The 12,003-nt window shown below is 37.4% G+C and overlaps 3 protein-coding genes across 3 annotated transcripts; all 3 read right to left on the bottom strand.

Moving 5' to 3' along the window:
* Positions 1 to 1,962: 1,962 nt before the first annotated feature.
* Positions 1,963 to 3,078, bottom strand: LOC108809663 (uncharacterized). Its single transcript, XM_018581822.2, has 3 exons — positions 2,935 to 3,078; positions 2,535 to 2,761; positions 1,963 to 2,360 (listed from the first exon to the last, which is right to left on the bottom strand). The coding sequence occupies exons 2-3, from the start codon at positions 2,742 to 2,744 to the stop codon at positions 2,142 to 2,144; spliced, it is 429 nt and encodes a 142-aa protein (XP_018437324.1). The 5' UTR covers positions 2,745 to 2,761; positions 2,935 to 3,078; the 3' UTR covers positions 1,963 to 2,141.
* Positions 3,079 to 3,256: 178 nt separating this feature from the next.
* On the bottom strand, positions 3,257 to 4,774 carry LOC130496160 (uncharacterized). The gene is made up of 2 exons (XM_056988001.1): positions 4,611 to 4,774; positions 3,257 to 4,326 (listed from the first exon to the last, which is right to left on the bottom strand). Exon 2 carries the CDS (start codon positions 4,311 to 4,313, stop codon positions 3,468 to 3,470), a length of 846 nt encoding a protein of 281 aa, XP_056843981.1. The 5' UTR covers positions 4,314 to 4,326; positions 4,611 to 4,774; the 3' UTR covers positions 3,257 to 3,467.
* A 320-nt stretch (positions 4,775 to 5,094) lies between these two features.
* Positions 5,095 to 11,477, bottom strand: LOC108805825 (uncharacterized). Its single transcript, XM_056989932.1, has 24 exons — positions 11,043 to 11,477; positions 10,535 to 10,615; positions 10,354 to 10,453; positions 10,175 to 10,259; positions 10,014 to 10,063; positions 9,619 to 9,680; positions 9,181 to 9,240; positions 8,996 to 9,095; positions 8,815 to 8,892; positions 8,519 to 8,586; positions 8,359 to 8,427; positions 8,217 to 8,294; positions 8,021 to 8,116; positions 7,742 to 7,812; positions 7,552 to 7,629; positions 7,314 to 7,404; positions 7,111 to 7,200; positions 6,841 to 7,022; positions 6,634 to 6,742; positions 6,303 to 6,434; positions 6,124 to 6,225; positions 5,981 to 6,039; positions 5,788 to 5,883; positions 5,095 to 5,673 (listed from the first exon to the last, which is right to left on the bottom strand). Exons 1-24 carry the CDS (start codon positions 11,085 to 11,087, stop codon positions 5,325 to 5,327), a joined length of 2,331 nt encoding a protein of 776 aa, XP_056845912.1. The 5' UTR covers positions 11,088 to 11,477; the 3' UTR covers positions 5,095 to 5,324.
* Between the last annotated feature and the right edge of the window lie 526 nt (positions 11,478 to 12,003).

Raw genomic sequence — 12,003 nt, 5'->3', positions numbered from 1 at the left:
TAAAGAAAAGAGAGATATGGGTGGATTCTTTTATATTAAGATATTTCACTTGTATCTTTATACATTACAATAACCATAATGGCTAGTATGGTAGAAATAACAATGCTGACCTCTTTAGTTTCAATAAATACAACATACTATTCAATATATATAATTATTAGAGTTTTACATCGATTAAGACAACAGTCTTTTGATAACATATAAAAGATATAGTAATCGTTAACTTTTTAGGTGGTTTTTGAATTGAGTTATGTCATATTCCTAATGTGGTATCTAAAATAGTTTAGACCTAACAGAGACAAGTATAATGTAGCACACAGTTGTTTCGAACTTGAGAAGTAGTCATATTTTGATAACATTTTGAGATTGTGTGACTAGTCTTTGTGGTTTAATACGCATTTTAACAATAAACAAAACATCTTGACTCCAGAACACACAAACAATACAACAACAGTTAAGATATCTATCATCCATTAATAATGTGACTATAGTTACTAATGATCATGTAAACTGTTTGATGGTTGTAATATCCATAAATAGAAGAGAGCTTATAAATTCTTTGAATTGGTCTTTGCCTTGATATTGGACTACGAGTTGATAGTTGTTAGATAACCAACCATTGTAACAAATAAGATATTAGAAGTCATGAGTTAACAGATTAACTAAATCAACTTTTGATATTTTTCATATTTATTATAACTATTATAAACTTTATCTCGCATACACACAAGGATCATTGTCTAGTACTATAAAGTATACTAATAAAACCGGAAATTTTATGAATTAGTACCAAATAAATTTGGATATAATAGATAAAGTCTAGATAAAACATAATAACATCACAAACATCTTTAGTAAGATCTCAGAAGAATATTACAAAGAGCTAAGTAAATGGAATAATAACAAAAAAAAAACTGAGATGAGTTTTACTTGTGTACAAGACATCTTCCAATGGGTGACGGTACAATGGCTGCTTCAATCTCTTCTGATCAAAAGTGTGCCCTATCAAACCAAAGGAGCATAGGGGCACACTGTTCCGTTGAATGATCCAACCAATTTTAGTATGATTCTTTTTCTGCTTAATGATACGAAAAGTTTGGAAAAAGTTGAGAAAAGTTAAATATAAATGTTGTCTATTATCTTTGGTTAAATGGCGGCCGCTCTTGTCGCCATAGCGCGGCTAGGTCGAGCTATGCCCTCATCGCTTCAGTACTGGCCTTGCCACATGGTGGTCACTTTCCACAGTGTTTTTTCCTAAATTGTTTTTGACGACGCTATGGTAGTAGACAAACCAATTGGTTCGTTAGAAAATAGTTTGTAAAACGGTTTTATTCAAATAATATGAATATCTGACTTCCTTTTTTTTAGAGAAAAATATGAATATTTGTCGTATAGTCGTATTCAGGAGTTTATCTTCAAGCATGCAGATGTCCATGTTAATCGTATCATCATCTGTGGCCAAGGCCAGATTCTGCAACCGCTTCCCAAACATTGACCTGACTTACGAGATTGTGGCAGCGAAGATGTGACAACAGGGAAAGAGGTGGCACTGCAGGTGACGCTTGAGAGAGACATGGAGGGAAGGACAGAAGTGGGAGCAGTGGATGCACCCAGGGTATCCCAAGACCAAAGAAGAAGGGTGGTGGCTGGTTGTTGGGGACACAAAGACTAACCAGTTGGTGGCCATCAAGCGAGTCTCATTGCAGAAGAAAGCCAAGGCGAAGCTGGATTTCAAAGTACCGAATGAAGCAGGGGAGAAGCCATACACACTCTACTTCATGTGCGACTCCTACTTGGGTTGTGACCAGGAGTACTTCTCTGTTGATGTTAAAGAGTCCATGGAAGAATAATGATTCTTGTGTTTCAGGTTAGTGTTTTTGTGTTTGAGTGCATGTCTGTCTGATAAAACTGTCGGAATGTAGTTAATTCTCAATAGTATCTCGAAACAATGTAGCTAAGAAGAGGCTAATACCACTTGTCATAAAACCCTCAAATCATGTCATCATACAGTTACAGTAAAGTGAATAAAAATAGTCTTTGAACTAAAGCCTTATAGATTAGTTTCTGCCATGTCCTCTGACATTCATTGCAGCCTTTGTTCTTCTGGATGACTCTGCTCTTGCATGGGAAGGGGGCTTGGCTCATGGAAGTTTAGGGTGGCCGGAAGGTTTTCCGGTGAGATTATCCGGCAGCTTGTTGTTGAGTTTAGAAGGGTTGTGTTTAGTGAACCAAGTAGTGTACAAAAACTGCTTGTGAGGACCAACATGGTTACATATTAACTTCAGCTTCTGCCTCTCTCTCATCCACCTTAGTATTATCTTCATGTGACGCTTGCTCGTTAACCCTCTTAGTCCCACTTCCTGTTCAATATTTTTTTATTTTATAAACAATGGATCAGATGATGAAAGCTAAACTTTGTGTTGAATATAAAAGATGTTACTTGGACAATTAACTTGAGTTCTTTAGCCTAATATATCTCAAAACGGTTTTGAAGTATCACTAACATCTTTGTAATGTAAAAAAAAAGTATGTACCTTGACGCGATCCCAAGTCTCAGCAATGGTGAGAGGTCCATGTTCCTTCAAAACATCAAAGATGACTCGGGTGATCGTCTGGGTTTGCTCTGGTGGTGTGTTCAGCTCGATGGGTTTCATCTTAGGTTTAGGTTTCGTTGCGAAATGCCTCATTAACAATTCAGCTGCATTGTGGTTGCTTCTGTTCCAAGGCATCACGTTCCGCAACATGTTTAGATATTTTGCAGCTAGAAAAAAAACAGGAACACTTGTTAACTCAAATTACAACAGAAGTGCAGACTTAAAATCATTATGTTAAGAAACAGAAACGGAAGTTGTGAGTCTCAGCTAGACATTTGATCGAACAGGTTATGTGCGTTACCAGATTTGTGATGTATATACTACAAGCTACAAAGATTACCAGAAATAGGAGAGCAAAAACTCGCACAATGTGAAAGCCAAAGCAGCCGAGTTTCAGTAGATTGAGACTATGCTATGGAGAGAGAGCTTGGACTCTGTAGACGTAGTAGCCAAGCAAGCGTTACTACTAACGAAGTAGGTAAATGCAAATATATAAATGTAAGAACCGTTAGTTACGTATATTTACAAAATAGCCCCTGATTTTACTCAAAATTTGTAACTTAAGACTTAAAATTCGTAATCTTGTACAAGAATCCCCTGATCTCGAGTTGACATGATTTTACAAAGCAGCCCCTGATTTTACTTAAATTTGTAACTTTCACTTTAAATTTGCAAACTAAAAGCTCTGATTTTGTGGGGTTTACAACGTTCTCTAAAGAGCTTAAAGGAGATCCTCAAATCCATCAGTGTGACACAACACACTGGACAAGAACATAATATTCTAATAAGAAAAGAAGCAGTGTGAGTTTCTTCATGTAAGCTCAAAATACGATTCTCTCTAAGAAAAGTAGATACTATCCTTTAAACCCAATTCTAACGACGTTTGCTGTTGCTGTGCCTCTTACTCTTCTTCTTTCTACTTCTGCTTCTTCTGTCTTCACCAGACTCCGAGTCAGAACCTGATTCTGAATCAGACGACTCCTCCTCCTCAGATGAAGAAGAAGAAGAAGAAGAAGAGCTGTAACTTCTCTTCCTCCTCCTTTCCTTCCTCTGCTTCGGCTTCTTCTTCTTGCTCTTACTCTTACTCTTACTCTTACTCCTTCTCTTCCTCCTATCCTCCTCTGACTCAGACGACGAACTGTACTCCGAATCACTCTCCCCAGACGAACTACTTTCAAACACAGATGCTTCACTATCACTACCAGAATCAGATCTATGCTTCCTCTTGAACCTCCTCTCCCCATCCTCTCTCCCATTCGCTACCTCTACCTTCTCACCACCATCAAGATCATCAACAGAAGGCTTAGTTCTCAGTTTAGGATCCTTAAGCTGCTGAGTCCTGGACGGCCTGGACACATAAACCCTCTCGTTCTTACACTCATAAGTCCAGTGCCCCGTCTGAAAACACTTCTGACACTGAGAAGCGCCTCCTCCTCCTCCCAAGACAGCAGAGGAAGAAGCAGACATAGACTTGTCTTTCCTTTCGCCAAGCCTGACGGCTTTCTCGGTACTCATCAAGTACATCTGCCTCTTGGCTTCCCGTTTCTCCTGCCACCGGCTCGGACCTTCTTCCTTCTGACCATAAGCGTTGACGTTTCGAGCAGCGGCGGTTGCTGCACGCTCGGCTTGGGTACGGCTGAGTCCTTTGGCGGCGGTGAGCGCAGCGGCTTTGATCCTGTCGGCTGCGACCTGTGCTTTCTCTTCCTTTGCATCAGACATGATTGTTGATCCTCTGCATTGAAACACAAAGTTTGTATATTTAACAAATGAATTGAGTATAAACAAACCCTAAGCAGGAGGAGTGGAGCCTTTCACAATTAGGGTTTCTACTTCGGTGTAAGTAAACTGGGTTCTGATTATCTAAAACAATCTGAATAAACTTGGGTTCGTGAATTCTACTAAGAAATTTCGATTCTAGGATAGAGCGGGGGTAAACTAGGTTTATCGATTTATTAGTTACAAAATCAAGATCTACACAAGCCTTACTTAGGTAAAGAATAAAAGGAAAATACTTACGATTAGGAAGGAGAGCACGAAGAGGAGGATTGAAGCAGTGTTTTTCTTGGGAGAGATTAACGGAGAGGATGAGCGATTTTGAGAGACGAGAGAGAGTAAGAAGCGACGGCTGCTCAGAGCAAACCGGGGAAGAAGAAGAAATAGACTTCCCTATATCCAATACTCCTTTGTATTTTTAAAATACTTAATAAAAAATACTAGTCTAATTTATCTTATTTATAATTTCTGAATTACTTTTTAGATATAGATATAATTATTAATTTATGTCTCTCTTGATTAAATTATTGTACTCTTAACAAATATTTTTTTTAGATGAAGTTACAGTGTATATATTTAAAAAAAAAAATATCGATTTAAGACTCATTTGAAGTAAAACCTTGAATTAATGTATTTTGAGGTACATGGTACAAGTAAAAGAAACATATTTTTTTTTATAGTAATAGATTGCGCTTTTTCACAAACTGCAATTCCTAGACTTTACTCATTGACACAGAGCATTGAATTCCCTGCCATCTGTTGTAGTTCAATATTTGTTTCCTCAAGTTAATCTAATAGATGACAAAAAAAAAATATCTGTTGTGGGGCTATATACAGTTTCTCTCATACTATTCCTTCCTCCTCTCACCTATCTACATCTCTTATCAGTTTCGACTCTGCTTTACCTAAAGTCCACAACTACAAACAATACAGAGACATCGCTTTAGTCAGAGAATGTTAATCATTTACATCCATTTCTGTTGATGACTCTGAAGGTGCCAACGCAGATTCATCATCTCCTCCTCCTAGCTTTCCATCATCATCTAAACTAGTGTTATTGCCGTCACTGCTTCTGGAGTTCTCAGGTTCTATAGCTTCGCTGCCACCTTGCTCTGGGGAGTTCTTGTTTCCTTCAACTGTTGAACAGAGCTTCGCTTTTTTCTTACACTCCTCGTGCTCATCATCTTTGCAACGGCATCTCTTCTTCCTTCCCTTCACTGAGTTTTCTGTCTGTTTCTGTTGAGGAGTTTCATTGTCTTCATCATCATCATCTTCGTCATCCTCGTAATCAACCAAGCGCTCAGACCTATATCATTAATAAAAATCACAAACCACATCCGTTAACCCTCTACGTTGCTTGTGACACACCTTCTGCGACTTTCTTTCTATCGAGAGAGGGTAGAGAAACAAAAAAAAATACCTCGAAGTATCAGAACTTGCAGCTTCTCCATTAGAATGGTGGCTATCAGCTTCTTCTGTCTGTGTCTTGGAAGCAGAAGCTGACTTCTCTTCATCGCTGCCAGTATATAACGTATTGATAAAAGTTCAAAGAGAAAAAGAAAACAAAAAAAAATACATTAATGTTTTTAACACCCTAGGGGATGCATACGCACCTGTTTCCTCTCATATCAACTGGATCAGTGTTGCTCTTTGGTCCCAAACTTTCTATGCACTGAAGACACATATACATTGTTAAAACAAAGAATACACTGTAGGGAAACTTTTCCAAAGTAGAAGTTGGATAAAAGAATGATACCGGCTCATCTTTTAAAGCCTGGATGGAGGTCATGTGCTCAAATGGAGCCAGCTGGTCCCAAAATGTATCAACTACGTATTTGAGCAACACAGTTGCCTTTGCCTGCACACAAAACTGTGATATTTACGGAGGAACACCCCCTACGAAACAAAATGGAGAAGAGGATGAAACATAGATACCTTGCGTATGTGCTCAAGAAGCCCCAAGATAGAAGACATCAGCAAATCGTCATGTTTACCACCGGCAACAAAAACATCTATGATCGGTTTCAGCAAGTTTTTCTTAACAACGCAACTCTGGACATTATCATCCTGAAAGTAGAACAATAATTTTTAGAACTTGCATAGCCATTATAGAATATAATTTCAACAAGTTTTCTATATAACATGACATGTGAAACCGAAGAAGATCTGAGCCTCAATTCTCAACTAATCCAGATAGCCAACTTTCATCTTGTCAGATTCATTCTCATATAAGTATAGCAGAAAATGCTTACCAAAGACTACTTACCAGGACAGAGAGGAGAGTGCGAAAAAATCGGACAGCCGCAGCCACTACTGGTTTCTCCTTTCTTCGTGTGAGAAACAAAACCTTTTCTGTCACATTTTGAAGGAGAAAACTGCATGTGCCAGACAAGAGAAGAAAATGCACACAAATATTAGATACCTACTATAGTGTAGATAAAACAGAAAAGTGGAAACCATCATAAAAAGTTACATTGTCCTTGATGGATTCTGCTGAACGCAAAAGCACAGCAATTCACAAATGTTCAATAGGCTGTCAACTCTTCTGGATGCACTTTCAGATGTAATACCAGGCTTTTCCGGACATGAGGCAGTAATAAAATCAACTAACTGAGGTACATGCTTCTCACAGAAAATATCCATAATATTCGCTCGCTGCAAAAATGAAAAGTAATCAAAGAACTATGTTTAATAGAGAGCAAGATGTCTTGCAAATAAAAAGAGAGAATAGCAAAACATGCACCTGAGCTCCACCAGATAATGCACTTGAAGCCAATAAAATTCGAAAAATTTCGAGCATCTTAACACCAAAACCTTCCATCAATCCCTTAACCTACCACAGATAATGAGAACCAATTATTGACTAATATAAAAAAGAACAGTGAACAGCCTCGCAGCTGAAAACAAAAACAATCCAAAAGAAAACAAGACTTTAAGAAAAATTACCAGGAGACCAAGGAGGGGAGTTTCCGGTTTAACAAGATAGGAGCGCAAGAGGTTGGGATCTAGAGTCAAGAAAATGAGGAGGATATCTGCCCTGCATCCATTACACAATAATAGAGCTGAAAATTATATACTGGTTCTTCCTTAACCCCATCAGATGAGACCGAGGGTATAAGACAATGTTAACTAGAGTATCAAGACCAAATCTATCATGTATAATTAGATAAAGGTGATAATATACCCGGTTAATACGAGTTGCTTGTCTGGAATCTGCAAGACTTCTGCTATGATGTCAAAAATTCCTTCATCTATAAGTTCCCTACAAGATAATTAAGTAGACAGAAATCTGATGATTCTCAAAAGCACTGAAGTGATAATCCTTGAATGGTAATGCTATACCACAATAGATTTAGTTTCCAAAAAGTACATACGTAAAGAGCCGTTTCTTCAGCCCCATCTCAAGGTCCTTGCTTAGACTACAAAACTCGTGCAAGAAATGTACCTATTTTGGAAGGAAAAAACAAACACATCAGTCAAGATCATCTACTATCAGGCTAGACAAGAACAGCTCTTGGTTAAGCTGAATTTCCTACATAGCCGAATAGGCGTAGAGACACAAAGGTTTCGAACTAACAAAACCTTTTTCATACAATAATCTAAAAAAATATATAAACTTAAGAAAGTGGCGCCCTCATGATGCCAGGACATACCAAATCACTCTTGGATTCCACCGATGTGGAAGGTGACCGTAAGCTTGCGAATAACTCTTGAAAGAATGTGCTGTCATCCTTCAGCAATGTAACAATCTGAAAAATATGGAGGTGCACGCATATTGCAGTTCTGATTGATTTATTATATATACTCTGTTACATATTAAATTAGATAATGTTTACTTGGATGACTTACAGTAGCTTTGTTTGCATTGATTATTGAATTTAGGCTTGCAGCCGTAGCATCATCAACTACTCTAGTCAAAATAACATCCTGCAAGAAGTGAGAGAAGTGAGACAAAGAATAAAATGTTTCAGAAGAGTTCATGGGACTGAACCTTCAGATAACCAATTCTGTATGTTTGGTGTATCTTCGACAGGGCCATGGGATTCTTAATTGGTATAGCCTGCCAAAAATAATGGGGTTCAGGTCTCAAACTTTTTCCAAATCATTTGCAAGATTACGGTCAAGAATAATATACGAGAACACTGTGCTACCTCCTTAAAAACAACATGCTCTCTCAGATCATTCCGGTAATGTAGAGACTGCGGAACATCTGGATCATCTGTGAGGAGAAACAAATTACAACCTAGGTAATATGTTAATCAGAGCAAACAGCAAGAAAGCTGTAAGGCCACAGACTTATAATTAAACGATGTCAGGTCTCGAAAGCTATAATATAGCAATAGCATCTAATATGTTTCAAAAATTATATGCCATGGATACTATTGGTGCCCTCCATAGTTACTGAAAATTAAGATCAATAAAGTTAGACCAGGGGCAGTAAGCTTACACTCAAGGCACCCAATAATTTTCATGATTAGGTTATCCCCTAAGATTTTCTCCAGGATCTCATGACTGTTGAGAGAAACTGCATAAGAATAGGAAGAAAGAAAAAAAAATGAAAGTTATTACATCAGAGTTAGTAATTCGAGTGAGAAAGAAATGATGTTGAGATGTATGTGAATACTAACTGATGCATTTGACAATGTTGAACATCATGTGAAGGCAATCAAGTTTTTCCAAATCCTCGCACATTTCAAATACATTCATCAAATTGTCAAAGAATTTAACCTGCATCCAGTATCAGGAAAGAAAGCAGGTTAAGCAAAATATCTTACCAAAAAAAGTAGAGCTTTTGAAAGCACAAACTACTTACATCCTTCAACATAAGTCCCGCTAACCGCATCTGATCTGTAGTGCCACTTTCAGTAACAATCTGCAGGGAAGACGGAAACAAATACTAGAAATTATCGCCAAAGTGGCCTAGAATGCCAATTTAAGACATTCATGGCACTGCTTAACACAAGAAACTTCCACAGAGAGAAAACATAGTTTAACACACACTGACGGTATAGTTAAAGATGATAACATGCAATTGTACGTCTGGGAGATGCAATTATCAAAAGAAAATTTGAAAACTCAGTAGGCATCTGAAGGTAATCAAGGTAAAAAAATAAATAAAGTCACAACCCTTGCAATACATTACAATTAGGGCTGTTTTGTTGAAGTTATCAAAACCAGTGAGAAATGTAAAGAAGAGCAAAGCGTCTTAATTGACAACAATACAAAGAAATCACAAGTATAATCTTTGAACCTCGAGTATTTGGGGAAGATTAGAAATATCGACATCAGGAAGCTCCCTCAGCTCAGTGTTCACTGTTCAAGCAAAGATGATATTATTGTCGGATAACAAAATTCGTAACAGATCCATAAAAACATACATGAAGAAAAGGTGTTCAGAAAACGATCAGAAGTTTCATTTATTTATTTCCAAATATTCTAACAGATGGTGATGAGAAATTTCGCACAAAAACTGATAACTGATAACTCTATGCAGATAAACCCCTTGAACCACTATTAAATGAGAAATAAAATAAACTGCAAACTTCAAATTCAGACTTATTGACACATTTAACAGAATACATAGGAAAAATCATGTGTTAATATAAATAAGAAGAAAATCAGACTAGTACAAGGAAAAACTCTTACTGTTTAAAGAACTGAAATGTAGATTCCGTTGCATAGTGCATATTTGATTCCTGAATACGATGAAGGTACCATTTTTGCAGTCAGAAGAATGATCTGTAAAGTGGAAGCTCATCCAAAAAAAAGAAGACAGCAGAGTTTTTTTTCTTCTTTTTGTCACATACCATACATGAGAGCAACCAGCAGTCTCCTGAAAGCTCAAAGCCAATTCTGTTGAGCCCTCTGGTTCTCTCCATGAGATAATAGTGTCTGTACATTACAAAAAAAAAACAAGTTCTTATATTAAAGATCGTATCCAATGGTTGGTTAATAAAACCAAGAATGCAGAATGGCTGGCTACTACCTTCTTGCTTCCTGTAGATATCATCAGTGCTGATACGGTGTACAAGCAACGTCTCATGATCATCTTCATCAATCACATGTAGACCAAGTTCTTCCGATCGCTGGCATTGTATATCGTTTTCCATTATTAAGCTACAAAAGTCTTTTTACACTGAGAGCATTGGGGATGATATAGTGCAAACCTCCGTATAGTCCAAACTGACGAATCCAGTTCCTCGATCATCCCATTTACCGTCTTCCTCCAAGCAATAAACCTTCACTCTCTGAACAATCGCAACAAGTATGAGATTGATACTGTCAATGTGAAACTTATAGAATAGATTAGATTCTGCTAGATTGAGCCAACAGAACGCAAATCGAGTGAATATCATCTTTGAGATCCTCATGTTCAATAGTAGATTTGATTCGCAATCGCTACGTAAACTACGACACAGCTAAGAATACAATCGCAATCGCTGCGTAACTACGACACAACTAAGAACACAATCGCAATCGCAATCGCAATTGCTGCGTAACTACGACACAGCTAAGAACACAATCGCAATCGCTGCGTAACTACGACGCAGCTAAGAACACAATCGCAATCGCTGCGTAACTACGACGCAGCTAGGAATCGAAGAACCAAGAAGATCCAATACGTACAAGCCAGTCACTAATCTAACGAGCACAAACTCAAGAGAGAGAGCACACCTGCGTCGAACTAGTGTTCGATTGCGCGTTTCCCGGGGCGGCCATGGCTAGCTTTCCCCCGCCGCAGATCTCGAATCGAAGTTGGGGAAGTCAGTACGGTGGCGAAATTAGGGTTCTTGGAGTAGAAGAAAGACGCGGGAGAGTGAGTTTGTTGAGGAGGAAGGTGACGAGGGAGAAGAAAATCAACAGAAGAAACTTGTAACGGCCTGTTGACGAGACGTTGACCGAAGAAAGCTTGTTGACATTTCTTCTCTCTACTTTCTCTCTCCTCACTTGTAATTGTGTTTTCTTCCGTCTATTATTATTCTTCCTGCGCAGAATCTTTTCTTTCCTTCGTAAGTCGTTGACGCAGTGAAGACCAGTGAGGAAAATAAACAAGGGAAAGAAAACAAAGTTAAGCAGAACATTTCATACAATCGATTTTGAATCCTTTTTATCAACTATCTTTGGTTTCTTGTAATTATCTGATAAGAGAAATAACATATCATGGTTAGTCCTCCTGAAATTTATTATCCAAAATCTGTTATCCGATCCGAAATCCGCTCATTTGTTTTAGGATCTGTTTAGGTCCGATCAAAAAAACAGATATTCGAAAAGTGCAAATCAATAGTGATTTTATAGATCCCACAAATTAGGATAGTAAAATTTTAGATTTCAATATCTGGATTTGAATTCACTATATATTTTCGTAAAAAATAAAATATAATTATACTTATATATGTATACTATATATTTATATATAAAAATAACTAAGTTATATTTTTTTAGATTATAATAACTTTTTACTTTTTTAAATAAGCTAAATAAATAGTCAATTAGTGTGTTTTTTTAGTTTTTTTTAATCTGGATCTGGATATTTTTAAATACCTCGGGTATCTTATCCATCTCATCCTAATTAAGATAATACTAAACAACCCTAAATTGAGACGGAAGAAAAAAAAAACTGAAGCTGAAAACCCTA

This window comes from Raphanus sativus, chromosome 6, assembly GCF_000801105.2.
Source record: "Raphanus sativus cultivar WK10039 chromosome 6, ASM80110v3, whole genome shotgun sequence".
In the NCBI taxonomy this organism is placed as follows: domain Eukaryota; kingdom Viridiplantae; phylum Streptophyta; class Magnoliopsida; order Brassicales; family Brassicaceae; genus Raphanus; species Raphanus sativus.
This window is presented reverse-complemented; position numbering and strand designations above follow the sequence as displayed.

Excerpts from the sequence above, each read along its gene's own strand:
- LOC108809663 (XM_018581822.2), bottom strand. The coding sequence starts at position 2,744 with ATGTTGCGGAACGTGATGCCTTGGAACAGAAGCAACCACAATGCAGCT. Across the intron at positions 2,361-2,534 it reads AGACTTGGGATCGCGTCAAG|GAAGTGGGACTAAGAGGGTT; the intron begins GTACATACTTTT and ends AATATTGAACAG.
- LOC130496160 (XM_056988001.1), bottom strand. The coding sequence starts at position 4,313 with ATGTCTGATGCAAAGGAAGAGAAAGCACAGGTCGCAGCCGACAGGATC.
- LOC108805825 (XM_056989932.1), bottom strand. The coding sequence starts at position 11,087 with ATGGCCGCCCCGGGAAACGCGCAATCGAACACTAGTTCGACGCAG. Across the intron at positions 7,630-7,741 it reads CTGAAGAAACGGCTCTTTAC|GGAACTTATAGATGAAGGAA; the intron begins GTATGTACTTTT and ends ATTATCTTGTAG. Across the intron at positions 5,674-5,787 it reads GCAAGTTCTGATACTTCGAG|GTCTGAGCGCTTGGTTGATT; the intron begins GTATTTTTTTTT and ends TTAATGATATAG.